At 35.3% G+C, this 27,725-nt stretch overlaps 1 protein-coding gene across 1 annotated transcript in view; it reads left to right on the top strand.

Moving 5' to 3' along the window:
- Positions 1-12,011, top strand: part of LOC115215594 (3-phosphoinositide-dependent protein kinase 1) — a 62,148-nt gene extending 50,137 nt beyond the window's left edge. The window contains exons 8-15 of the mRNA XM_029784810.2: positions 265-333; positions 979-1,075; positions 2,907-3,083; positions 4,226-4,272; positions 7,300-7,414; positions 8,751-8,848; positions 9,696-9,750; positions 10,773-12,011. Of these exons, the coding sequence (XP_029640670.1) occupies positions 265-333; positions 979-1,075; positions 2,907-3,083; positions 4,226-4,272; positions 7,300-7,414; positions 8,751-8,848; positions 9,696-9,750; positions 10,773-10,874 (760 nt within the window). The 3' untranslated portion in view covers positions 10,875-12,011. The remainder of the gene's footprint in view (positions 1-264; positions 334-978; positions 1,076-2,906; positions 3,084-4,225; positions 4,273-7,299; positions 7,415-8,750; positions 8,849-9,695; positions 9,751-10,772) is intronic.
- Positions 12,012-27,725: the final 15,714 nt, after the last annotated feature.

Genomic DNA, 27,725 nt, shown 5'->3' with positions numbered 1-27,725 from the left:
TTACATAAAGCTTCAAATAATAGCATGTAAATATTGGGCTGAAAATCTCTTTTGGATAGAAAATGTAGAAGACTGCCCATCGAACATGAACCCACATCTCCTTTAGACGTGATAGGTATTCTTACCTTTGGACCAAAGTAATCCTTTCACTTGTCATTTTAGAAATGTTAACATAAAATATATTGTTAGATCTGTCAAATGTATTTACAACATATTTAGTTGAAATGTTTCAGTTGCTGTTATAAATTTTCAATTTCCTTTCAGCTCTGACTTGTGGGCCTTGGGATGTATAATCTACCAACTACATTCTGGTTTACCACCTTTCTGGGGAAAGTGAGTAACTATTTCTAAATTTAAAAGAACAAAAATTACTTCTTAAATGTCTTTTATTCATTCAATAAAATTATATTTTTACTGGCCAATAGTAAAATTGGCTTTAGCTGCTATCCCAAAAGTGCTAAATCCTACAGGATCTAGGTTTGTTGCCTTGATAGGCTTGTGTTGTTATAAATGGACTAAATTTCATAATTTTCACTCACCACTTGTTCATGTTCAATATTTTGATAGAATTGGTTTAAACTGTTTTCCTATCACCTAAACCTCAGTTGGAAGTCTTGGCCAGCACAACACTAATGAAGTAATCCTTAATTTACACAGTGGCCCCACTGTTTACTCTTGTGAGCAACATGTAATCATCTGTCCACATGCACAGCTAGTTGAACTGAGTAAGAGTGGCTTTAATAATTGTAGCTTTGCATTAATGACAACAAACATTGGATGTTTGGTTGCTTAACCAACATGGAAGTTGACCATGATTCTAATTGTCAGAATATGGTTTGGTAAGGAAGAAATAAATAAAATGAATGAAAATGTTCTTTGAGCCTATTTACTGCCATATAAAAAATACATTACTTTAAAACTGCAAGTATAATATTGATTAAAGTGTACCAATACATGCAAATGATTTTCTACTTTTAGCCATGAATATCAGATATTTCAAAAGATTTTAAAACTTGACTATGAGTTCCCTGATGGTTTCAATCCTGTTGCCAAAGATTTGGTCCAGAAATTATTGGTGAGTAACATCTGTAGCTTTTGAATTTATTTACTCTGTATTGTTTTATAGCCAATTTTTATATATTTAGATCCACTCATATAAGATACATAACACATATTCTACACTAAATAAGTTGTAGTATTTTCAGTTGTTTTTTTTAGTAAAAAAATGATTTTTTCCAAAATGCTTAGCTGACCTCAAAACTAGTTCATTGTTTGCTCTTTCCAAGCACAAATTTTTGAAGAAAATTTTTATTTCATTTTAATAACATTATTTATGGGAAAATTGTGAACAGAGGAATATCACCATTTTTAGCATTAAAATGTATGCCAATTGTGTTTAGAAAAATTTTAAAGCCATATCTTCTTTCTAAATCTGGCCATGTTTCAAATTGTTTGAAGGTTCTGTAAGAATATTCACAGAATTTAACCCAAAACAAGATAAAAGAAAAAAATTTTAACAATGGAATATGATAACACTAAAACTGTTATCTCTAAAACATTTCCTTATATATCACTTTTGAATAAATATATTTTCTCCCTTTCCCAACTTCATACTTTAACTGCATTTTTATTTTATTTTCTTTCTTTTAATGCACATGTAGTAAAAAGCTTTGTAGCAGATATGTTTTGAAATCAACTGGAGTTGTTCCGTGGAAATCTTTTGGCGCTAAAATAGAAGTTTAGACGAAGTCAATCTTAAAAGATTCTTTTCATTGGCTTAATAATAAATTATTAGCCAAAGCTGTCCTAGTTTTCAACCAAAAATTCTGAAATTTAGTTTCTGGACACTTCTAAAAATATCTAAAGTAACTTATAAAAACCCAAGATTTCTGATATTTTTCAGTGACTTTTAAGCTGCCACAGGAAGCTTTGTCACCCAACATTCTGTATGTCTTGTAGTGTTGAATTGTTGTCAAGCTCATGAAATAGACATTGCATTATCTATTTTTCTCCAGCATGACCTTAAGTCATTTACCTCAATTCTTTCTCGAATAGTTTGAAGAATTAGTTTTAAAAATTCAATACTCGTCCTTCTTCTCAACTCTTAGAAGAATTAGAAAAAGACCTTTATCACAGGCTTTCTTAAAAAAACAAGTAAACTGAGGGAGAACACTCCTGTTTTATTTATAATACTGTTAAAACGATTGAATTTGGATTTAATATAAATAATATTGAATAAGACCTTGCTAGTCAGATTTACGTAATTTCTGGAGTATTGGTTAGGAAACAACATACGAGTTACAAATAACTTTAACCTTAAAAAGAAATAAGCGAAGGACAACTTCACATGTTAAACACACTTTTAAAATTCAATCCCATCCAAATTCTTATATACTGCTGGCATCCCTTTTTTCTCTATTAGTATGATTTTTACTTGTACCATTAATATTCAAAACTATCTGAATTACATATAAAAAAAAGGTGAAGTACTGCTTATACAAGCCTATTTTGTTGAAGATGTTATAGTACTTTGAGCATTAAATTCTAACACCTACAATATGTTGTATAATGTTATGTAAGGACTAGACTGTTGATTTAGAAGAGTGGCTTGAGGTGATAGTGTTGTTGACTGATAAGAGACACTTACAGCTGCTAAACTTGCACATTTTAAAATAAGTGACCTACACTACTTAAACTTTCAATCACAAAAACAAACCTAAACAACGTTTGAAGAAACAACTCTGACATTGCTTCCTGTATCAGATGAAGTAACAATGGAAATAAAATATCCTCTTTTTAGAAACCAAGACTAAAGTCTTGATAGTTGTACCAAAATTTAGATTAACTAATTTCATTGCACTTTCCTTAAATAAAAGAAGGTAAACTTTATAAATGTCTATTTTCAGGTATTCAATCCCCAAAAACGACTTGGTAGTCCTGAATCTGGAGGCTTTAAACCACTTAAAAAACATCCTTTCTTTGATGGTATTGTTTGGGACCATCTTTGGACGCAAGACCCACCTGATCTTCTCCCCTATTTACCTGCCACACCTAGCAATCCCAGTTTATGGAGCCACTATCGGGTTTGTAAAAAAGTTTTTGTCCTGTGTCTCATTGTTTCTGGTAAACTTTCAGTACAGTTAAAACACATTTTGTGATAACACATTTTATGGTAAGAGATGGTAAAATGCAAAAATACTGTAACGTCTAGATGTGGTGGGCTGTTTCAACAGTTCTGAAAAGTGATGTCTTTAAATTTCTATTGGATTGGTGCAAAGATAATTAAGAATTTATTTCAAACTTGATGCTTATTTTGGAATAAACTTAATATTTAACTATAAGCACAAGCATTACTGATGGTCAAGAAGCTTACTTTCTAAATATGTGGTCTTGAGTTGAACACCACTGCTTGGCACTTTGGGCAAGTGTCTTCTCCATAGCCCCAGGCCAGCCAAAACCTTGTGAGTGGATTTGGTACAAAAAAACTGAAAGAAACTCATCATTTGTGTGTAACTTTGTTTTGACATTGTGATGGTTGTAAACAAGCATAACTGTCATACAAGCAGGGCCATTCATTTAATATCTTGCAAAAAAACATCTCACCATGGAGAAATATTACCTTGCTTGAGAACAGGTGGGGGTTGATAATAGGAAGGCTCAGTTCTGTTCAACCCATATGAGCATGGAAAAGTGAGCATTAAAATAATGATGGTGATGTAGTATAGGAAAGAAGTCTGCTAATCATATGGAACTGGACTATATAATTTGTGGTATCTATTTCTAAACATTAAATATTCTAACATGACCCAAAAAAAACATCTTTCAATCATTATAGCTTATTCTCCTCAAGATATCATATAATGCTGATCAATTAGCATACTGTTGTTTTAATTTAATGGTATAGCACTTTATTAATGAGTAAAACATATTATCTAAGAGAGAGCTATCAACCAGAGTGACAGTTTGAAGAATGTAGGCCAACATTAACGAGCCCAGGCTTAAAAATGCAAGTGGCAATAAGAAAGTTTGCAAAGCAATGAGGAAATGAACAGATCATTTAACTGTTTAATAGCAGACATGATGTAGCCTTCTCTCATCCTTAGGTCTAAGGAATAGCCATGGAAGAATTTGATACATTCCTTCTTTACATAATTTTACATATTGTCTTGGATGATATCACCTTTGCAATTTTGATTTTTAATTTTTTTTTATTTATTTGTATCAGCCTGGACTTGATGATGCTAGAATTGGGGAGATAATAACTGAAACAGTGTAAGTACTTTTGTTATTGTTTGCTCCACAAGCTGAAATTGTAACTTCAGTTTCACTTTTTTCATTTTATTAATGCCTTTAGGAAACATAAAATCATAATTTCTCCTCTCCTGAAACACTATTGGAGCTGGTTTCATACCTGCATAAAAAACATCAACATAGTTTTAGCATTTCTTTTTACTTGCTGAGTCTGGAGGACTTGCAGGCCATCTAACATTGGTGAGATTAAAATTGTACGTTAATAACATTAATTTGTTGCTGGTCAGCACATGCAGGGAACATTTTAGGGCAATGATGTTGTGGGGAAATAGGGGTTAGGGTTGAAATATGGGGTTGGATGAGATGTGGAGAGATGAATGGGTCAGGAGTACCTGAGTAGTAGAGACCATTATAATAGTGATAAAAAAGACAGGCATGTCTGTGGGCTAGAAGTTAGTGTGTTCAGTAGTAAAAGGATTCCCATTAGCTGAATGGCTCACCTAGATGTGGTCTATGATGTCAGTGTTCATAGTTGCACTCCTGATCTAGATGTAAATCCTCTATCCTTGTGGAGTATCAGTAGCATATCTTCTGGCCCTGAAGAGAAGAGTTAGTCTTTGGGATATGGTCTTAACTATGCTAAAAGATCTTTGCTGATTGTGTGGTCTGACAGTTGGAGAGATGGGAGGTCTCTAGTTGAATGCCACTTATGATTAGAGTAGTATTTTCTTATGAATAGAGTTTGAGTTTCTTAGCTGTTAAGAAATTATTGTTGGCATGACCCACCCATGCATTCACTGCAGGATGTTTATAAGGTATCCATTTTCAGGTGTGGTGTCTAGGTTACATGTGGATAATGCATGGTTAAGGGAGATGAGAGAGGAGTGGAGATCATGTGCATAGGAATGGGTATTGTTGAATATGGTAGTGAGTGATTGATATCTTGGAAGAGAGGGCAGATCCTGAGGAACCCTAGAGAATGAGCTATAGAGAGTACTCAACATATGCTACAATGTTGCAATCTGGAAGCAAGCTTTCCAAGAGATGTGAAATGGATGGAGACCCTTAGGCAAGAAGTTTTGCTCAGAGGTTTGGATGCTAGATCCACAGGTTTTGTTAATGTCAACAGCAACATTATTTTTGTCAAAATTTCTCTAAAGTGAGAGCACATTGATGCGTGGCAAGTGTTTCATGGAACATCTCTACACACATTTCAATTTTGAAACCTTAAATTTCCTTAAATGTGAAATAATGGTCTCTATCTATTGCTATAACACCATCAAATCCCCTTTCACCTTGCGAATGCTCTAACAACATTACCACATTATTTGGTTATCTCTCTTTCAGCAACCAACTGCCATTTTTTGTTGTTCAGCCCCCTAATTTACCTCAAGTTAACATTGCTACACCTAATGGACCACGCTTCTCAATCCTCTCCCTGGTTTTTGTGAAATCACTGCTCCAAGTGTCACCTATAACAAAGAGTACATCAGTTAAACCACCAACACTGTCAGTGACAGTAAAATAATTGTTGTAACATTTTCTGTGAATTAATGTAACTACTGTGAATAAGTGAAAAATTAAACACTCCACAGGGTTATTGGTGTTAGGAAGGGCATCCAGCCATAAGAACCATGCCAAAACAGACACTGAAGCTTGGTGCTGTCTTCCAAACTGTCCAATCCATGCCAGCATGGAAAGCGGATGTTAAATGATGGTGATTAATTACTTGAAGTACGAGATTAGGACTATTTTCCCATTAGTATTGCTCTTGAGAAAGACCTGAATGTAACAACAGCTGAAATCCATATGACTCATTGCTTAGTAATTGAACCCTATAATTACCAAAGATCAGGTTATGCTGTTTCTAGAGACCATGGATCGGTGGTTGGAAAGTTCTTATTCAATTTTATTTTTCTTACACTAGCATACAAGTCTGTGCTCTCCACAATTCCAAAATTGTCCAAGAAAAAACAAGGGTTGCTACAGTTTGTGACAACTCATAATTGGAGTGGATAGTATACTTTTGGGGTAGTTGTTGCTTAACAGATCGTTATTTAACTTGATCATTTCTTCGTTTTGTGTATCATGATCGCTACTTATATTCTTTGCACTGAGCATTCACTCCATAATTGCCCACAGGCATATGGCGTAGTGGTTAAGAACGCGGGCTACTAACCCCAAGATTCCCAGTTTGAATCGAAGCAGTGACCTGAACAATAATAATAATGATATCAAAAAATACCTTAGGAATGAGAACCCAGGTTCGAAATTTCCCCAAGACACCTGAAGAAGGCTGGAGGGTGTATCAGCTGAAACGTTGTGTTAACAGAAAACAAGATGAGGACAAATATCTGTCGAATGTAAATAATGTACATAATTCCTCATCTCTTAAATGTAGAATTGTATTCCTAGAGGTGGTTGATAGCAGCTTGTTTCTTAGGTACTCAAATTAGTAATGGAAGAGGATGCTCTGAAAGTATACTCCAAGTAAGAACATAGTAAGGAAAATTCAAGGAACAGTTACTTCTATTGGTGACAAAAAAGACTACGATTGCATCAATACTACCTCTTCTGGTCACAAAGCTGGATTGCATTTTATGTAACTCAATCCCTGATCAGTTGTGCAGGAAGCATTTGTTAATGAGGAGAGCAATTCCATGTCACAAGTTGAAGCTATTAGCCCTTTAGCATTCAGATTATTCTGTCAAATGTTATACGTTATTTATTCTTATTGTTTGAATTAATTATCTTTGAATTTTCAGTGATTGTTTATTTTTAGAATGATATTAATAGGTGTGAGAGGCCAGATCTGGCCAGTTTAAAAATAAAATGGGCAGAATATTTGGGCCAGATATGGCAAGTTTAAAAGCTAAAGGGTTAAAAAAATTTAAGGTTCCTCTATTTAGAAGTTCACTACCCTTTTACTGCACTTTATACATTCATTAGTTAGCAGCAGCTAGTAGAATAATGATAAAAAAAAAACATGATAAATGAAATATACATTGTTTTGTGCCATTTATGGAAGATGGTTGTTTTTCATTGTAGGATTACTGAAGATCAACGGAAAGAATTGCTCGAAAAACAGGCCCGAGAAAATGATTTTCACAAATTTGTTGAAGGCAATCTCATTTTGAAACAAGGCTTAGTAGATAAGCGTAAGGTAAGTTTTTACAAAACTAGTCTTACTGATATAGATTTTTCTCTTAAAATATTTTCTATGACCATACATCATACTTATGCCCACAAGTATTAATATACTCATATGTATTTGTGTGCATACATGCATTATGTTTGTATCTGGGGCATACAGACATGCATATGTTTGTATCTGAGGCATACAAACGTGCATGTGTGTCTGTATCTGGGGCATATAGGTGTGCACACACTTCTGTATCTGGGGCGTACAGGCATGCGCGCACATCTATATCTGGAGCATACATACAAATCAAACTGGAACCTGGTGCAGCTCTTTGGCTGCCAGCTCTGGTCAAACCATCCAACCCTTATCAGCATGGAAAACAGACATAAAAGGATTATATATATATATATGAGGACTAATCAATAAATATCCGGCCTGTTGCCTCTATAACAATGCTAAAGCACACAGTGAAGCTGCTTGGCACAGATTGTCCTTGACCTCTACTGTGCATGTGCACTATGTTTAATGTTCTAGCTCACTTTCACAGTGCTTCGTTGTAATGTGATCATCGCATTGACCATGACAGAGAAAGTTGTTATGGCAATACCTGCTCAGAGGTCTATGCAAAGCTGCAGAAAGTATATGAAGAGGAGTATATGAGCTGCACACAAGTGTATGAATGATTCAGACGTTTCCAAGATGGCTGAAAAAATGTTGATAGTAACAAACGTTCTGGCAGACCTAAAACCAGCAAAACTGAGAAAAACATCGCAGATGTGAGGGGAAATCATCGAATCACCATCCGTGAGTTATCAGAGGATGTGCAGATTAGTTACAGTTCAGTTCAGTATCACTGAAGATTTGAGTATGAGACGCATGTCTGCCAAGTTTGTACCCAAACTACTTTCAGCTGATCAAAAAGACTCACAGGTTTCAGTTGCATAAACTCTCCTTGATTGTGTCAAGAATGGTGAAAACTTTGTGTAGGCCTCTGATCAGGTTATCACCAAGCTTTTGGCAAAATTTGATGCAAATTGTCTTCTCAACTCTCCTTGTCATGGTCAGTGCTACTAACACATGCTACACGTTACTTCCAAGCACTGCTGTAAACAGCAAAAGTGAGGTAGAATGTTAAAATTTAGTTCAAGGTCAATCTGTGCCAAGTGGCTGCACTTTGCACATACCCTCTCACACACACAGTATCTAAAGCATACATATGTTTGTATCTAAGAAGTCTAATATTTTCACTCTTTTTGCACTTTGCCCAAATCTATCTCTGTGGATTGAAGACTGAAATCTTCAAGTGTATTCTGTATTTATTTATGTGTATACATGTACTCACACATTTTGCTTACAGGGTCTTTTTGCTCGAAGAAGAATGCTGTTATTAACTGAAGGACCTCATCTATACTATGTAGACCCTGTAAATAAAGTCCTTAAAGGAGAAATACCATGGTAGGTCATGTTACTGCAAGAATTTTTCCTTTATTACTTTTAACATGTGTAGCAGATGTGGTTGAGTAGATCTGTAGGGGAAATAACCTACAATCTAGTTTCAATTCCTAGTTGGATGAACCATGATATTCTCTATTTTATTTGGAAGTTGGAGCACTCTTTCAATGGTTATCTTTATTGCTGAATACCCTTGCAAAATTGAGTTTGTAAGTTTATATATTAGCACAGTATGGCATACCAGGACAATCCTGTTCTCCTAGTGTGAAGAGAACAATTACTTATTTGGATGTTTTGTTCATTTGCAGTACCACTTCTTTTGGTATACAGCTTGAAATAGTATTAGCTCTCTCCAGCTAACCTGTACCAGACATAGAAAGGTGGCATAATCTGTAAAGTTTCTTGATAACTACTGTACTCAGTCAGACTTACTGGGTTAAGTTGGTAAACCACTGAAATGAGCATATGGTTAAGAGTTCATATTAAACTAGGATTGGCTGACTGACAGAACGACTGTTAGCTCAACTTCTTTGAAGTAAGGAAGCTGTAAAATTAATCACATCTCCAAAAAGTTATCATCCTATCTCTTCTAGTTTGTAAAAATAAAAAATTAGTAAGCTAAATAAGAATCACCACAGCAACATTACAGACTAATGTTACTCAAAATATTAAAAAATCCATTATGTGCCTTATGCCTATTACCTGTGCACTTGAGGTGTGACCATGTGGTGTCTTACGTACACTTATACATGCACTTCAGTTTTGTGCTTATTCAGTTTTTTCTTATTTGTCTTCATCTGCAATTGAAGCTCGCATCATTAATTACTAATTTATAATCCTTTATATCTAGGTCAGAAGAATTAAAACCAGAAGCTAAAAACTTCAAGATCTATTTTGTACATACAGTAAGTAGATTTTAATCAATTGGTTTTGCTTGTGATATCAACTATGTGTGTTTCCTTATTGTTCTCTCAAATAATTTTACTTTGGGCCGCCATTTTCATAAATTACGTTTCACAACTTCGTCAGATTCTGAAAATTATATTGTAGGAAATAACATTAGACTTAGTGGCTTCAGTCTCATCTTTTCTCAAATACAATTGGGCCAACATTGCTTCCATACCTCCAGGGTTGGTAAAATAAGAATTAGTTAACCTTTTTGATAATAATCAGCCTAAGACTGCTCCTGATTCTGATACAAACTTCCTGTTTTAAATTAAAATTTCATCAAGATTTTGTGTTAACATTCCAAACAAGGTAATAATGACAGTTATTTAACTAAATTCTCTATCTTCAACAAAAACATTAAGGACTTAATTCATTTCAGCTCATTCTATGCTAAATACAGAATTTGTAGTGCTGAGCAAAATTCTTTATATTCTCATTACGGAACTTATCAAGGTTAAGTTTACCTTTTCATCCTTCAGGATTGGTCAGATTTGCCAGTTATATACTGGGTCTGTTTGATTGCATTTTCACCTCAAAATTTGTGGTTGATGGCATTGTAAAATCATTTGCCATTTTCAATTCCAGTGCATGACAGAATTGGCAGAGAACCAAAAAAAAAAAAATGTATAGTGTTTAGGTACACCTTATGTTTTTAGTTGAAATTCAGCTTAACTTTTTCTGAATTTTGTGGTGTTGATAAAATTAGTACAAGTCATTAATGGGATTTCTTCCAACTCTTTATGTTCTAAGTTCAAATTTTGCCATGATCAACTTTACCTTCTGTCCTTATAGGCTCAATGGAATAAATTACCAGTTAACCACTGGGGTTGATGTAATCAATTAACACCTCTCCTCAAAATTGTTGGCCTTGTGCCAAAAATTGAGACTTATTAAAAACTTAATATTGTTATCATCTCCATACATGATTACATTTTACATCTTTTTAACTTGTTCTGCTGTTTCCATTATCTCTTTCCAGCCAAACCGCACTTATTACTTAGAGGACCCAATGTCACATGCTCAGGAATGGGTGACCAAGATCCAAGAAGTGTGGCAGCACTATTATGGCAATAGACATTGATATTTCTCTCCTTTTCTCTCTCTTTCTCTCCCTCTCTCTCTCTCTCCCCTCCCTTTCTCTTTCTCTCTCTCTTTCTCCTCATCTCTCTCAATAGTTTAAATTTCTTTTTATTACTGTTTTGTCTCTTAATCCTTTTGCTTTCTCTGTTTTGCAACAGCCGACAAGTTGGATTGTTGGTATTGTTAAATTTAACTTGAACTTAGGTGTGTGTGAGTGTGTGTGTGTGTGTGTTGACTCTGGCAGGTAGGGGAGGGGCTTTGGAAGTGGGGCAAAATAATTTAGTAGTGGGGTGCACACAGGGGTGGTAGGTAGCTATAATTTGTCATCTCTTCATCTACATATATCTGCAAATCACACATAAACACATCAGATTCCTCTATCAGTCTATCCCTTACTCATTTATCTTCATTCCTTCATACCTCTCTGAGACCAACAATACATCTTTTTTTTTTTTTTTCCAGCTGGCTTTTATTTGCAGTGGGTATTTAGGCATGTAATAGGTATGGAAGATAGACAAGACAAGGGCTTCATTACTTTATGCACACTCGTTTCTTTGATTAGTGTGTGTGCATGTGCATGCATGCTTGTATGTAAGTGCATTTGTTTACTTCTTGAATACAGTTGTAACTTCATAGTATGCCACATTATTTCAATTAACAGCTGTAGCCATTGTGCTTTACATAGTTCTCATGAAATTTGTAAGTTTGGCCATAGTCACTAGCTGCTAGGAGTGACATTCTAAACACTTTCAGTAGCATCCCAACAGGTTATTGACTATTATTTCATCTCGTGTGTGTATATATATATACGTATGTATGTATGTGTGTATGTATGTATATATAGATCGACAGAAAAAGTACTTCAACCAGTGAGAGATATCATTTAATGCACACAGTATAAAGATACAAGCTACTAATAGTTTCTTGATTGGAGACGCAGGTTTTTATAACATACCTTGTCTCCAAGCACGTGATCTATTCACTATTCAATTTGCAAATCAGGAAGCTGGTACAAGAGAAATCACAAGAAGGTAGATACAAAAAGTGGAAGGGTGAATAGAAACCAAAAGGAAAATTAGTTATGTCCCCTTCGTGAGTAAGCCTATAATAAAGCTACTAATTGTAGAATAATTCAACAGAGAAAGGTCCAAAGTCTGCAAGTAAACCTATAATAAAGCTACTAATTGTAGAATAATTCAACAGAGAAGGGTCCAAAGTCTGCAAGGCAGCTGCTCAATTCAGAGAGAGTGGTGTCCTCCAGTTCACCCAAAGAAATTTATTCGTGTTTGCATCTGGAATTCAGTGTGATGGAATTTTTAGATCTAAAAAAGAAAATGTAATCTTTCAGCTACACATAATTTACATTTGTTAGATCCATTAACATATTGTGCAGATTTCTGCACAATTCTCCACTTGATTATACATAGTGTGCAGTTGGTCTTCAAACACTATTCATGGCTAACCAACTGAGTGGCTTTACTTTTGTTGATGTTGCCAGAAAGAAGATTGGTGGTTTGCATAACATTTTTTGAAATCACATTCGCATAATCAGATGGAATTTTTCTTTTTCAACTTTTTACATCTACCTTTTTCTCATTCTATTTCTTCGTGATTTCTCTTGTACCAGTGTCCTGATCTGCAGATTGACCAAACCATGTGCTCAGATATACAAGGTGTTATAAAAACCTGCCTACACCCATGTCTCCAAACAAACTATTAGTAGCTCATGTCTTTATACTGTGTACATTAAATGATATATATACATTTATATGTATGACAAGTATGTGGGTTGGTGTACCCTGTCATGTGATATTTGTAAATAAGTGTCATTGTCATATAAGCAATGTTGTTAGTTTTCAGTCTTATGTGGAAAAACATGTCTGGTCATGAGAAATATTATCTAGAAACAGGCAAGGGTTGGCAAGAGGAAAAGTATCCAGCCATAGAAAACCTGCCTCAACAAACTCCATCTGACACATGGAAACATAAATATTAAATGATGGTGTCTGTGTGTGTCTGTGTTATAATTAAACAGGTATACAACATTTAGTCATCAGTTGGCCATACATTTATAAGAAGCTGCTACTACTGCAATACACAATACAAATAAAATCAAACTGGAAACCATTAGTTAATACTACAAACATCTTAAATAGATTTTTTTTTAGTGGATTAGCTATGAAATGATTGCTACCAAAAGTATCGTTTTAACATCCACTTTTCTATACATGAATGGGTTGGACAGAATTTGTTGAAGCAAATTTTCTACAGCCAGATACTCTTCCTGTTATGAACCTTCACCTGTTTCCAAGTGAGGTAATGTTTGCACAGAAATTTGGAAACAAAGGACACCACTTGTGTGATGGTGGCTCTCATTTACAACAATCACATGATGTCGAGACAGTCACACATATACACAAAGGGCTTCTTTCAGTTTCCATCTACCAAATCCACTGAGGCTGTAGTAGACATTTGTCCTAGGTGCTACCATGCAGTGGAACTGATCCTAGAACCAAGTGGTTGGGAAGCAAGCTTCTTAACCACACAGTCATACCTGTGCCTCAAACCAAAAATCGATAACATATAGCACATACAGAATATAATATGAAAGTAACCTGGAGTTAACTGCTAAGCAATTTTAAATCAAGTACTGTGAATTTATCTGATACATCATTTCACAATTACTTGTTGCCTACTATCATCACTTCAGAAGATGTGGTCAAGAGGGTCAATGGTAATGAACTTAGGACAACTACTGTTAACTTAACATAAAGGACAAATAAGGAAATATGAAAAATATCTTTAATAAAAATTGTTATTCAAACACATTTGTCTTTCACTACATGTTTGAAAGAAACCGTGTTCTCTACAGTTACAAATATGTATAATATATATAAACCACACACAATTGAAATTAATAAGATTTGTTTATATACTTTTTTGAAAAATTAATCAGTAAAATAGGTGATGCCTTACACTAGAATTTTAGTTTCTTTTAAGTGTAATTTGAGCTCTATTTAAAATGATTTGGTTGGGTGGGGGGGACTTTTCTTTCTAAACCTAAAACGAATTTAAATAATCTTCATGAAATTCTGTTTTAGTTCATGAAAATATCTACTTTAACAATTGTAAAGTTTTAAACAAAATTACAGAAATCAGAAATATAATTAAATTCTTGTTCCTTAGAGCTCCTTCCTCTTTTCCCTGTGTGTATGCATGCATGTGGAACTTAGTCTCACAGGTTCATACTTCAGCTTATTAAAAACTATTAGTGCTATGGCCTCACTATTCCACACATTAATGTATTGACTAACTTCTACACATGTTCATAACCAGTGTACTTAGCACACTCTGAATGTTTTTATATCGATAAAAAGTATATTTTATTATATCTCAAGGCCATTTTCTTTGTAATGTAGACATATATTGTCAGTTGAGCCCCACCCCCCTGGATATTACTGTTAAGTTGGTTTCACCAAAATTTGAAGAGAAAAACTGAATTTAGATATGATGCAGCCCAGTATTCTACTGTTGGCCACATGCAACACTTGGGAGTGTGTGTGTGTGAGTGAGTGTGTGTGTGTGTGTGTGTGCTAGCACTGGTTTTTATGGGGTTGGAAGACTTCCATGTAATGTCAGTGCAAGTATGTTTGTCTAGTAAGCTTTGTTTTTGGTCCTTTTATTTTTATGGATTAATTTTGGAAAGTATTTTCAATTAAAACAAGTTTACTACTGCTGGTTTCCATGACTGTATTATTGCTGTAGTCATGTTGATATAAAATATTGTTATTTTACCCCTCCTCCCTCCTATTTTCCTTTCATCTTCTTGCTCCTCCTATCTCTGAATTTCTTGTTTTCTCTCTCACATATTCACTCACTTTTCCTGCCAATGTTATAGTTTTCAATATGTTTATTTATTAAAAAAAAAGGAAGAAAGAAAAAGACCCAGAAAAAAAAAATTATTAACTTGTGCCTGGAATGTTTAAGATGGTGTGTTCTGAACAATGTGGACTGTTGTGTATCTTGCTTCATCTGAGCCTCTAAGTTTGCCATCTTTCACAGATAACTATTGAACCTTTATCTCTTTGTATTCTATTCTTGCAAGCGAATGAGCACTGTAAGTAATTCCCAGTTATCTCTCCTCCACTTACATTGCTAAATAGCTTTGGGTAAAAGCATTCTTCTATCCTGTATTTCCTCACCTCCAAGTCAGGATTAATTACCCTATTGATGGATGATATTTCTGTTTCTAAGTTCACCATTGACCATCACACTTTGGAAGGAAAAGGAAATATTGTTTTTTCACCATCTGGACACAGTGTTCTTTGTTTCATACGTCACCCTCACAACGACACCCAACTTTTGTTTTTATAGCCTTCCAACAGTCTTGATATTAATACTGGGATGGGACCCAGACTGTTCCGACTTTCAAATATTGGTGGGAGCTTTGTTATTTCATGGGACCAATTGAACAGGAGGAAACTCTAAGAATCTGAGATTGTCCGGATAAAGGTAACTGGCTCCCACCTAACAAGGGTTTCACATTCTATATCTTACTACAGACATTTTACAAAATTGTTGAGAAAGGCATTTTAATGCCACTTCTATTAATGTTCTGAGTTCAAATTCTGCTATGATCAGCTATGTCTTTCATATCATCAAGATCAAATAAAACAAAAACAGGTTAATTTATGTGACCACCGCCATCCCACCACCAAACCTGATGTAGATTTAGAATTAGATTGCTTAGATGATTTACAGTATATAGCTGGGAGCCTTCAGTTTTTAGGTTCAAATCCTGGCTGGTTAACTTTATCTTTCATCCCTCTTGACAAAATAAGTATCAGCAGTTCACTGTGATCACTTTATTTGTTCCCCTCCTTGTGCCAATGTGAGAAATCAGCCACTGGGTGATGGATTGACAAAAGCAGAGCACTAGACAAAGGCGTTGCTGTGTTTAGTCCTGTTTACATGCTGAGTTCAAATCCTGCTGGAGTCAACTTAGCCTTTCATTCTATTTGGGTTAATGTAATCTATAAGGGTTGATGCCATCAACTATATTCCTCATCCTCCTCACTTAGAAATTGGCCTTGTGCCAGTCTCCAACTGTTATCATTGTCAACCAGTAAAGTAGCCGAGCACTTGACTAAATGCATTGCAGTATTTATTCATCTCTTCAATATCCTGAGTCCTAACCCTACAGGGGTCACTGAAATGAGTTATATACTGGAGCCAATTCTTCATCTCAAAGTAGGATTGGCTCCAAGCCAAAAGAAATCATTATCAGGTACCATGGTGCCTCGTCAATTCAATCAATTATGCCTCCACTTAAAAAACAAAAAAAAACAGTTTTGTTATTGTTGTTCTCATCAAATGGTTTATTAACAAAATACATATAGATATGTATATATAAGGGGAAGATTTTGCAAAAGAAAGGAACAATGCCAGGCTAATCCCTTCTTTTGCTTTGCTATATATTCATTTTGTTATTTATTGTGTGTGTGTGTATGTGATAGTCGTAACTGCCAACCTCTGGAGTACGGATCAGGCTATCAAGTATGTTGAATTTGTTTCAGTATTGGCCAATCAAGTTGCCTTGCCTGCTACAAATAAATATATATATAATATCAAAGCTCATAGAATATCTTTTGTTCTGTTCTACAATCTCAGTTTTAGTAAGTCAGCTTACTTACTGAGTAATAAATTCTAAATCTGCTTGTGTGTGTGTGTCTATAAGAGGTTGCTGTCTTAGCTGTCACATTTAATTTTACTTTGATTAAACTTAACCTCATCACCACCTCCTCTACCACAATATTTTTACCAGTCCTGGCTGCATACTTTTATTTATATTTTTATTGTTGCTACAAAGTTTCTTTGTTCGTTTCTTTGTTCCTTTTTTTTCTGTTGTTAAACTCATCTTGACAACTCCTGCCCTCCTGACAATGTTGTGTACCATTTAAATTTCTTTTGTTATCTTTTAATACTGGTATTGTTACTAAAGTTATTCCTCCTTGCTTTCTTTTCATTTGGTTGATCCTTTTCTTTTTTTCTTCTTTTTGCAGTCAGGTCTAGTAAGAATCTCTCATCTGCTGAGTGTTAAATGACTAAAACACTTGTTACCTTCCAACTTTAAAAAAAAAAATGATGCTTAACTTAGAAAAATGTTATTCAAATATCTTTTTTTTTCTTATTTTTAAGACCTTTAATTTTTTTTCTTTATTTCACTTCATTTATAACCAATTAAAATCCTCACCTATTTTTGCAACAATAGTTTTTCCTTTATTTTTCTTTTGTTTCTTCAAATCACTTCATTTCTGTATCAGCTTTATTCTTACAGTTCCAAATTATTTATTAATTTGTGTTTCTTTAAATAACGTTAGGGTCAAAGTAAGGTCAAAGAAAGCCCAGTCTGGAGTCTAGATTATTTTGATTCCTACTTGGAATCCTGTTTTTGGTTTTTATTCCTGAAATACCATAAATCTTTTTTCTTCTCTCTTTAAGGCTCCAAAGTAACATGTTTTGTAAAGAATCCTAACTTTTTTTTAACCCCATTCTATAACTTACTTCAGCAGAATTGTTTATTAAACAATACAACTCGATTAATCATGTAAAAATCTGTATCAGAGAGCAATTACAGCTTACATGTCTAATTGAGTTTCACTCCTGCTGCTTATGTCTACTGAAGTAATTTGGTTTAAGCTTTAATAGCAGGAAGGTTACCATATTCCAAATTTTCAATCTGACTAATGATTCTGCCAACCCAGCAAAATAAATTAAACAATTATAATCCTACCACCACAATAATCCAATTTTGTTGCTAATTGAAGTGAGAAATAACATTTTAGCATTATGTAGATACTTTTGGTTTTCTGATTTAGTTGTCCTCATTCGGCTGGCTTAGTAGCCAGCTAAATTAAAAGTTGAGAATTTGTTAAAAATATGCAGCCACCCACTCTCTTCTTGTTTAGCCGAATCACATCTTTCATGTGCTTTCAGTAAAGACTACCCCTATACAAGCACAGAAAAAATGGACATAAAGTGATTTCATATATACAATCACAGAAACCAGTATTGTTTTCACTACTTAATGAGGGGGTGGGGAAAAAAAACTAACTAAATGACATAGCTTACCAATATTACCTTTTTACTTCTTTTGATGTTAACCTGGACATCTTTCTGGTGATTCTGTAAGGGTCAGAAATTTTCCTAATGTGACTAACGTTGAAGTAGTCTGACAAGACAAATGGCAAATAATTTACATTTCTAAACTTTGAAATCTTAAGTAGAGGAAAATTTCAGGTTTTGCATTTAGCTTCAAACTTTTTATTTATTTTAATGGAAAGAATAACCTTAGATTCTGGGGTAACATAGAGATTATTTTAAAACCTACGTTTGTTTTACTTTTTATTTCAGTTGAATATGCTAAATTCAGCACCAATTGACTGTAATGATTAGCACTTCAACCACCCACCCACTCTCATATTTTGATAAAATATTTGTTAGTTATTTCAGGTGCCATTCTTTGTAAAGCAGTGGTAACTTTGAGAAATTATCCTCTTACTCCACCTCTAAATGTTTCTCATTGAAGCATGGAAATGTTGAAATTAGTTTGAAGCTATTGCTTAGATGGAGAACTATTTAAATAGTTTTTGAAATATATCATGTTACTTTGGTTCCTTTCCTTTTAGCATAAAATGAAGATAACCTCACCCTCCCTTGTGTACCACCAATCAACTGGGCTTTATCACTGATTCTGAATGTGGGTATGTGAGTGCAGGTGGACAGGTGGTTGTGATGGTGATTTCTTGCTGTACTCTTTGGATGTAAATAATTTTGTAGTGAAATCAATGTTCTTTAAATTCAGATGAAAGGTAAATTATAACAACTATTCTGATCTTAGAACTGTGATAAGATACCACCTAAACACACTGTTATAGCCTTTCTCACTTCCAGAACCTTCCACCTCATTCCGAGTTGCTTCAAAAAAAATGTTGAAAAATAAAATATCAAAAATGACTTTTTTTTTCTTTTTAAGTCTAAGGATTATACATTCCCTTCCTTTCCCCACTAATATTCTAGGCCTCTTGTTGTACACCACCACATAGTTTGGTCTTATAATTCCATACCCCACCCCCACCTCAGTGTAGATAAGACCCTAATTACAAAAAAAAAAAAAACCCACCCCATTTTCTCCCTCAGTTTAGTGGAGTGTGTAACATGAACAATAAAAACAAAAATCAGCTAATACCGCAAGTATTCTCTCTGTTCTGTATCACTTGCCTTGCTGACAAGAGAAAAAAAAAATTTTAATTGGAAAAGAAAAATTAATAAACCATGGGAAACAATAAAAAAAAAATCTGTTTTAATTCAAATTTTAATGTCATTATATGTTGTAATGTGTGATGGTGGAGTCTGCTGAAACAGGAATAAACTGTAGGTTTTGGTGTATGTTTGTACTCCGAGTCAACTTTTCTTGCCCGATGTTGATAAAATGAGCAGGCATCTACTAATGTAGTTCAGAAGTAGTACCCCACCAATCATTAATGGTTTGTGCCAGTGAAAATAGCCAAATGTCCTTCCATTCATACTTGTCTCAATGTACATTGAAAGAAAAAAAATTTCATGGACTTATTTTATCCAAACTAAACATAAGCTTTTGTTGTAGTCAAGTGAGAAGAGCAAGGCAATATGTTGTTATGAGAGAGATTTCTATGTCATCAATTGAAATAGTCAGAAGAAAAAAAACATTGTGGAGCTGAGCAACCACCAGTCACCTATTGGCACTGAAGAGTTTCAAGGACTGACAACAGTGAATCCTCTCAGGCTTTTTTTTAATTGGTTAGAATCGAAATTACTTTCTTTTTTAATTTTGGTCTGGCTTGTTATGTGGTTTATATTATCAATTCCACAATGTTCAAGGAAATTGATATGAACCTTAAATTTTATTCTTTTGAATATGAATCTAGATTGCAAGAATATTTCTAGATAGTGTGTCATGAACTGCAGTCTCTAATTAAATTGATAGCTACTATAAAATTATAAAAGCAAACTTTCCTTTCAACACTGGAGGTGACTGATGGCTTCTAAGAGTTCCAAAAAATTTTGTTCTCGGTTTAATGATTTTCTTGGCAAACTGAAATAGAATCTAGGTAAAATGAGATAGTGGACAGATATTCCTACAAGCAAAGAGGCCAACCCAGCAGAAAAGTGTTGAATGCATTAGATTTTAGTATACCTGTTATTGATAGTAATCTCTTATGAGTAGAAAGCTTGGCTGTTAAACACTATTCTTCAAGATTAGCTACTCATTATCAAGCCAACAGCAGTGTAATCACAGCTGTTACTTTATACAGTGTAGTTTAGATATCAAGAGATAAGTTTAGTCTGGTAACCTCTATGTAAGATGTTTACCATTCTGCAATTACTTCCAAACCAACTGTCACTAAATGATTGTATAATCAAAGCAATACATCCTCTTCTTGTCAGTTGACTGCTAGGGGTACTGTCTATTTGCAACAAGTATTCTTTACACCTAATCCATTTTTGATCATGAAACCATAGAACATGTGTGCCTCAAAAGCCCATAACCTCAAATTCTCAAGTGGTTCACTCACAGCATTACAGATGAAAAGAAACATCCTTCCTCACAATTCTGTCTTCTGCTGCCTGCTTCGCTGCCAACTCCACACAAAACTTCTAAGTTCTTTTCCATTACACGCCCATCAAGACAGCTGATCCTGTTCATTCCCTTCTTGGCACATCAGACCTAGTTCTTTACTCATACTCTCTCCAGGAAGTTATGGAACCAATTTTTACCTCTGTCTCTTCTGTTTGGTAAGATACTTGGCAACCTCACTAGTGTAAGTGACACAAAAAAAAAGTACCCAGTACCCTCTGCCAAGTGATTGGTGTTAGGAAGGGCATCTAGCTGCAGAAGCCATGCCAAAGCTGATATCAAAGCCTAATATGGCCTTGCAGGTTGCTGGATCCTGTCAAACTGTCTGACTCATGCCAGCATGGAAAATGGACATTAAATGATGATATTGTCTTAGTTCAAACATCTTTCAATAGGAATATAACAATTTCATATCAAATTCCTGTACATCACTCTTATGAGAAAGAATATATGCATTCACCCCATCCCCCCATTTTAAATAAATACATAAATAAAAACCCAATGGACAATGTCATACCTACAAAATGATGGAATAATCAAAGTTGAAACACCTTAATTTATAGGCTTGTTCAATAAGGACTGACCTGAAACTTTAGGCTGTGTAATCTCTGATAATTTAGAATTCAGAATACTCTGTCAAATGTAAAGCTTATGTATTCACATGAATATACAGGAGTTGAACAGAAGCTATTATAGCTCTTGAGGGTCCACCACCTGATCAGAGCTGAAGGATTTTCAGGTTTCTAAAGAGAAACTCAAGTCTTTTAACCCTTTAGCCATATCCAGCCAAAATATTCCTGTTTTATTTTCAAACCAGTCAAATTTGGCCTCTCACACCTACCCTAGTGTCATTTTAAAATTAAATAATCACATCGTTGAAATCTCAAATCCATGAGATAATGCATGGTTAATCATTTTAGATTAATCTTGCATTATTTCATGGATTTGAGATTTTAAAGTGACACTGATGTAGGTGTGAGAGGCCAAATTTGACTGGTTTGAAAATAAAACAGGAATATTTTGGCTGGATATGGCTAAAGGGTTAAAAGACTTGGGTTTCCCCTTTAGAAACATGAAAATCCTTCAGCCCTGACCGGGTGGTGAACCCTCTAGAGCTATAATTCCTTCTCATACTTTCCTGTATCTCATTACCTAATCCAGTTTTCCCTACCTACAAGTTTTTTTCCTCTCTATTCCAATCTATAGCGATTCAAATTGAACAAACGTTATTAACCTCACCAGTTTGACAGGCACTGTAAAAGATGGTGAGCAATCTCCTTCCCTCGCCAACTTTCAAAATACTTTCAGAAAAATTCTACTGAGGAAAAACAAAGTTAAGTTGACCATAAAGAATATCAAGATAATTACTGCTTTTGTTATGTTGATTGGAGCAAAGTAAATTGAGAAACTATTTTCTTCTTGGAAACTTAATTTCATAATTTCAGATTTCTGCACATATGAAATGAAACAAGATATTCAAATATCTCTCCTGTCAATAAATCGTTTCAACTTCGACCTTTCCATGCTTGCAGGAGTTAGATGACTTCATTAAGGCAAGTTTTCTATGATCTGATGCCAACTCTCACCTGTTTCCAGGCTAGGTAATATTTTCCCATGACATGTTTTCATAGAAGACTGGAAACAAATGACAACTATTACTTGATGTCAAGACAAGGAGGCACAAGCACACACACACACACATACAAGGGGCTTTCAGTTTCTGCCTAACAAATCCACTCTTGAGGTAGGGCTATGATGTAAGGTGTCATGAAGTGGGACTGAACCTGAGACCATGTGGTAGGGAAACAAATTTCTTAACCCCAGAGCCATAGTTGACCTATCATCATCATTCAGCATCTGTTTTCCATGCTGGCATGGGTTGGACGGTTTGGCAGGAGCTGCCTGGGCTCCATGTCTGGTTTCTATGGCTGGATGCCCTTCCTAACACCAACCACTTTACAGAGTACTGGGTGCATTTACATGGCACCAGCATCCATGAGCCCACAACATTAGGAACATTCAGCTGAAGAGTGATGCAGGGGACATGTCTGTATGCAGGAACAACCATGTATTTACTTGGCTTGATGTGTCTTTTCAAGCACAGCAAACCACCAGAAGTCTCAGTCCCCTTTCATCCCCTCTGTAAGGTCCAACATCTGAAGACGCTTTGTAACCCTTCATCCCACATCTTCATGGGTCTACCCCTTCCACAATTAGAACTTGGCACTTGTTGATTGAACTGTCTTCATTCATACACATTATGACCATTCTGGTCTCTCTTGCACACTACATTTGATGCCCTATATACCCAGTTTCTCTCTCAAATCACTCTATTGTACATGCACACTGACACTCATCCAGCAGAGTGAACTGGCTTCGTTTCTTTCAAGCTTTTGCAGGTCCTCAGTCACAGCCCATATTTCACTGCCATGTTACATAGCTGTTAGTACACAGGCATCAGGCCCTTCATTACTAACAGAGGTAATTGCTCTCTGAACTTTGCCCCGCTTATTCTAGTGGCTATACTTTTGAAACAACCTCTACCACTGCTAACTTCTTGATCACCTAATAATGGAAACTGTCAACTACTAAGGGTCCCCACTGACATTTGAGAGTCTATCATTTGTACATTCCTGGTGTTTATGTACCCACACACCTTCCATATGTAAAAACTACTTTCTCTGTTAGTCTTCCAGTGATACCGCTGCACCTCTTAGGTGACCATAGCTTGCACTGGATACATCATGTGGAGTTTCTACCAACATCTTTTTTACATATCAAGCAGGGCCATCTTCTGGAAGGAGTCTGATTAGTCTGTTTTCCTACGTATTAGGACTTTGATTTTTGCTAAATTAACTCTAATGCCCTTTGATTCCAGGTCTTGTTTCCATACCTGAAATTTCTTCTCTAATTCTGGTAGTGATTCAGTGATAAGAACAAAGTCATTGGCGTAGAAGAGCTCCCAAGGGCAGCCAATCTTAAATTCCTTTATTACAACCTGAAGCACTACGATAAACAAGAGGGGGCTAAGACCCAATCCCAAGTTGACTCCTACTTGTTCACAAAATTCCTCGCTATACTCATTGGGGTCTTTCCCCTTACTGTACATTAGGATGGAGTGAAAAATACAACTTTTGAAATTAGTAACCAAGAATCGGTATTTTATTGTGAATTAAAAGAAAGGTGTATAAAGAACTTTGCAGTTAAATATTTTTTTCAGGCGCTGCAATGCAATTGAAGAATTTTTTAAATCACTATTTTTGGTCGAATTTTGGATTTCATGGATTATAAGTCATAATGAATACATTTCTACATGACAGAATGCAAAACTGTAAATATAGTATCCTTAAGAGGTTGCATACCAAATTTCAATACACTTGACTAATATCTTGAGGTTCCGCATTGGCTATAAAGATAACAGGAGTGTGAACTCTCCAGTGCTGCTGCAACAGTCATTGCATGTGGACGTATATCATATGAGTGTGAAGTTTTCTGCTTTGCACCTTGACTTTAGGCCATTGTATTAAAATTAATGATCGTGTTAAATTTAGTGATGACTCTTAAGCCAATAACACATCATGATATTGAAAGGCCAATATCTGGTACTCGGGTATCTTTGCGAATGAGTTTTGCCAACTTACAAGGATGTACTAAAATGTTTTTTAACGAGAAAAAGAAAAGAATGTAGTTAAGAAAGATTCTTCAATTGAACAAATTGTCAAGATTGTAGCAGAAAAAAAATTCTTTGGCAAAAGGCATCCATCCCTTATATTATGATTGAGTCAGTTAAACCAAAAGTTTTAATCTTTTATCTAAGGTACCAAGCATTACTAAAATCTGTGAAAAATAGATAAAATGTGCCATTGTTTCAAACAAAAGTATAAGGAGTTTAAAAACAATGCAAAAGATATGACATTTCCTGTTGTAAGTGCAACTCATTTAAAAGTTTTAGTTGTAGTAGCGACAAAAAAGTACCACAGAGAGAACAAGGTTTTTGACAGGATCAGCAGACAAATTGAAAAATAATCATTTGCGGAGTAGATCAAGCAGTATCTAAACAGAAGTTGATTAGAAAGAATCGGCCAGATCAAAGTTGCCCTTCTATGTCAGCAAAGTTTAAGATTTTCAGTTTAACTGACTCAATTATAACACAAAGGATGGATGCCTTTTGCCAAAAAAGAATTTTCTTTTCAGCAATAATCTTAACAATTTATTTAATCTATTTTAATGTGTGTGTGTAATCTAGACCATGTAACACCTAGTTTCAAAGATAATAAAGAAAACAAAGTCGAAAAGTCTATTTCACGTAATTTCAATTGTGTTTGCAGAGCCTGAAGATATAAATTTTAGAGCTTGAGATTTTACAAAAGAAAATCAATTTGTAACTATGAATGTATAGAATAAAATGAGGAATGTCAAACATGTTACAAATTGATTTGCCACTCATTAGTTAAAATTTCAAGTGGGCTGTGCGAGCCTGAAGATGTGAATTTAAGAACTTTAAATTTTAACACAGTTGTTTTTAAAGGATTTTGCAATGAAAAAATATATTCTTGAAAACATTTCAAAAATCTGTGTAAAAAGTACTTTTTCGCTCCATCATACTGTACATGGCTTTTACAGCTCTCACTAACCACTCATCTATCTCTAGATTCCACATTGCCCACCAGATAAGGGAGTGGGGGACCATGTCAACAAAAGCCGGAAACAGAGGTTTATTTTTGGCGCTAAGTACTTCTGCAGTTGCATAAATCCAAAATGCATCTCATCTGGGCTAACTTTCTTCCTAAGTAATTGAGCTGTGACCCTTTCTGTAACTTTAATCACTTGGTCCAGCAATTTGATGCCTTTGTAGCAGTTGACTGCTATACCAATCATTGAACAACCTGATACAGGTGACTAGGTTATATCCCACTTTGCCAGATATATTGGGTTGGCAACTAAGTTCCCGCCGTTTTTTTAAATTTAAATTTTTTAAAAGGTTTAATAGAAAATAACTAATTAATCAATAATGTACTCACCCTTGTTTACAACTTCTTCCCAACATTCAACAAGATTTTCAATACCTTGGTAGAAATCACCAGATTTCGACACGAAAAATTGATCCAACCAAGCTCTCAATTCTGCATCAGTATTGAACTAAGCTCCGCACATGGCATTTGAATGAGGTAGAAATCCATCGGTGTCAAATCAAGTGAGTACGGCGGGTGTGGCAGCACTTCCTAGCCATGTGTTTGAATTGCTTCCTTGGTCATATTGGCAATATAAGGGCAGGCATTGTCATGCAGCAGAACTCCATGTTTCCGATTAGGCCTTTTCTTTTTAATAGTCGTTTTGAGTCATTCCATCTGTTGAACATAGAGTTCCACTTCGACCGTTTGGTTCCGTTCAAGCAATTCGTAAATCCCTTCCCAGTCCCACCATACGCACAACATCGTTTTACACAGATGAAGATCTTGTTTACTGGGACTAAGCCATTCCTTAAGCTGCTTCATATTGATGTACAGCCACCATTTTTCGTCGTCAGTAACAATTTGGTAAAGAAATTGTTGCTTGTGTCCATGAGTTGAGCGGTGACAAGCAAGCATACCAGCAGATTGTGGCTCGATTTTTGTTGTTGTCACTTAAAGCATGCGAAACCCATGCTCCATACTTCTGAACTTTTCCCATCAAGCGAAGATGCTTCTCTATTAGCAGTGTGGGAGCATTCCATTTTCTCTGCCAGTTCCCTTGTTGTTTGACGAGAATTTTCGTGCAAAAGTTGGTTTAATTGCTCTTCATTGAGCTCAACTGGACAGCCAGAACAAGGTGCATCTTTGAGGTCAAAATTTCCATTTTTGAATTTGGCATACCAATCACAAGCAGTTCTTTCAGCTATGGCACCCTCTCCGCACACAGCACAAATGTCGCAAGCAGCTTTTGCGGCCTTAGAACCTTGATTAAAAGCAAAAAGGAGGTGTCAAAAATGCTCGTTTTTCTTAACTTGACATTCCACTTTAATGATCTCAAAATAAGCTAAAATTAACTCGGAAAAAAAAAAGATTCCAAAATTTAAAAAACGGTGGGAACTTAGTTGCCAACCCAATATTAAGCATTTCAGCAGCAATTACCAATGGGCCAGGGTCTTTTTAACCTTTTGCTTTATCTACTAAGTTACTATCGATTCCGATAGCTGGCCCCTCTGTTGGGTTCACATTAGGCAGGCTCTCCTCCCATGCATCCTCTACATTTAGCAATCTTTCATAGTGGCACTTCCAGAATCACTAACTGCAAGTGAGCTATCATCCATGTGAATACCTTCTCTCTTGCCATATCATGATTTACTCTAATGCACTGTCTTGTAATCCAAAAATCTCATTCCACAAAACATTGGCAAATTTCCTCCTTTCTGCTCATCCCCTGGCTAAGTGTGTTTTCTAATCTCCCTCCTAGTTATCTGATATAATTTATTCACTCTGATGGCCTTGTCTACAACACTGTTCTACCACTACATCACCTTAGGTTTGTTAGGACTTTGCACCAGCTACATATTTGGTCTGTGGCACTCAGCAAGCTGCCCCATAGTATCTCCCAGTTGCTATCTATGTTACAAGTCTGAAAGATTTAATAAGGAGGAACTACAATTTGGACATACCTAAGTCTCTGACCGTTTAAACAATCCTTAAGCTTCCAAATACTTCTTTTCCAGACAGCTCTCCTTCTTGGAATCCTTCTAGTATAAAGTTGCTAATAACTAATCTATGCTGGTGAGTACATTCTTCACCAGAGAAGGTCTTTGCATCTATGAGCAACAACATCATACTTTCTGGTAAAAATGTACTTAATCTTGCTAGCATGGTCACTTGATTGATAGGTAATCAGGTGAATGGCTGGCTTTCTAAAGTGGGTGTTGCAGAGCATTAGGTTATTCACATCACAGAACTCCAGTATAGGTGGTGGGGACAAAAATGGGTGGGTGCATCGCAAATGAAGGAGAGAAAGACTGCCCCTTTCTGAGCAGTAAAATCAGGGGAGAAAGATTGTAAATAGAGGTAGACTTATGAATTACATTAAATAAATTAGGAAGAGTTAGTGTTAAATATGGTAGTACACAGAATAGTAAGATGAATAGGATGATGTGAAAAATTAAAACGAGGAGTCAACATGCATTTAAATTCAATTAAAAAGGAAATATTG

Source organism: Octopus sinensis, linkage group LG9 (genome assembly GCF_006345805.1).
Source record: "Octopus sinensis linkage group LG9, ASM634580v1, whole genome shotgun sequence".
NCBI classification, from domain to species: Eukaryota; Metazoa; Mollusca; class Cephalopoda; order Octopoda; family Octopodidae; genus Octopus; species Octopus sinensis.
This window is presented reverse-complemented; position numbering and strand designations above follow the sequence as displayed.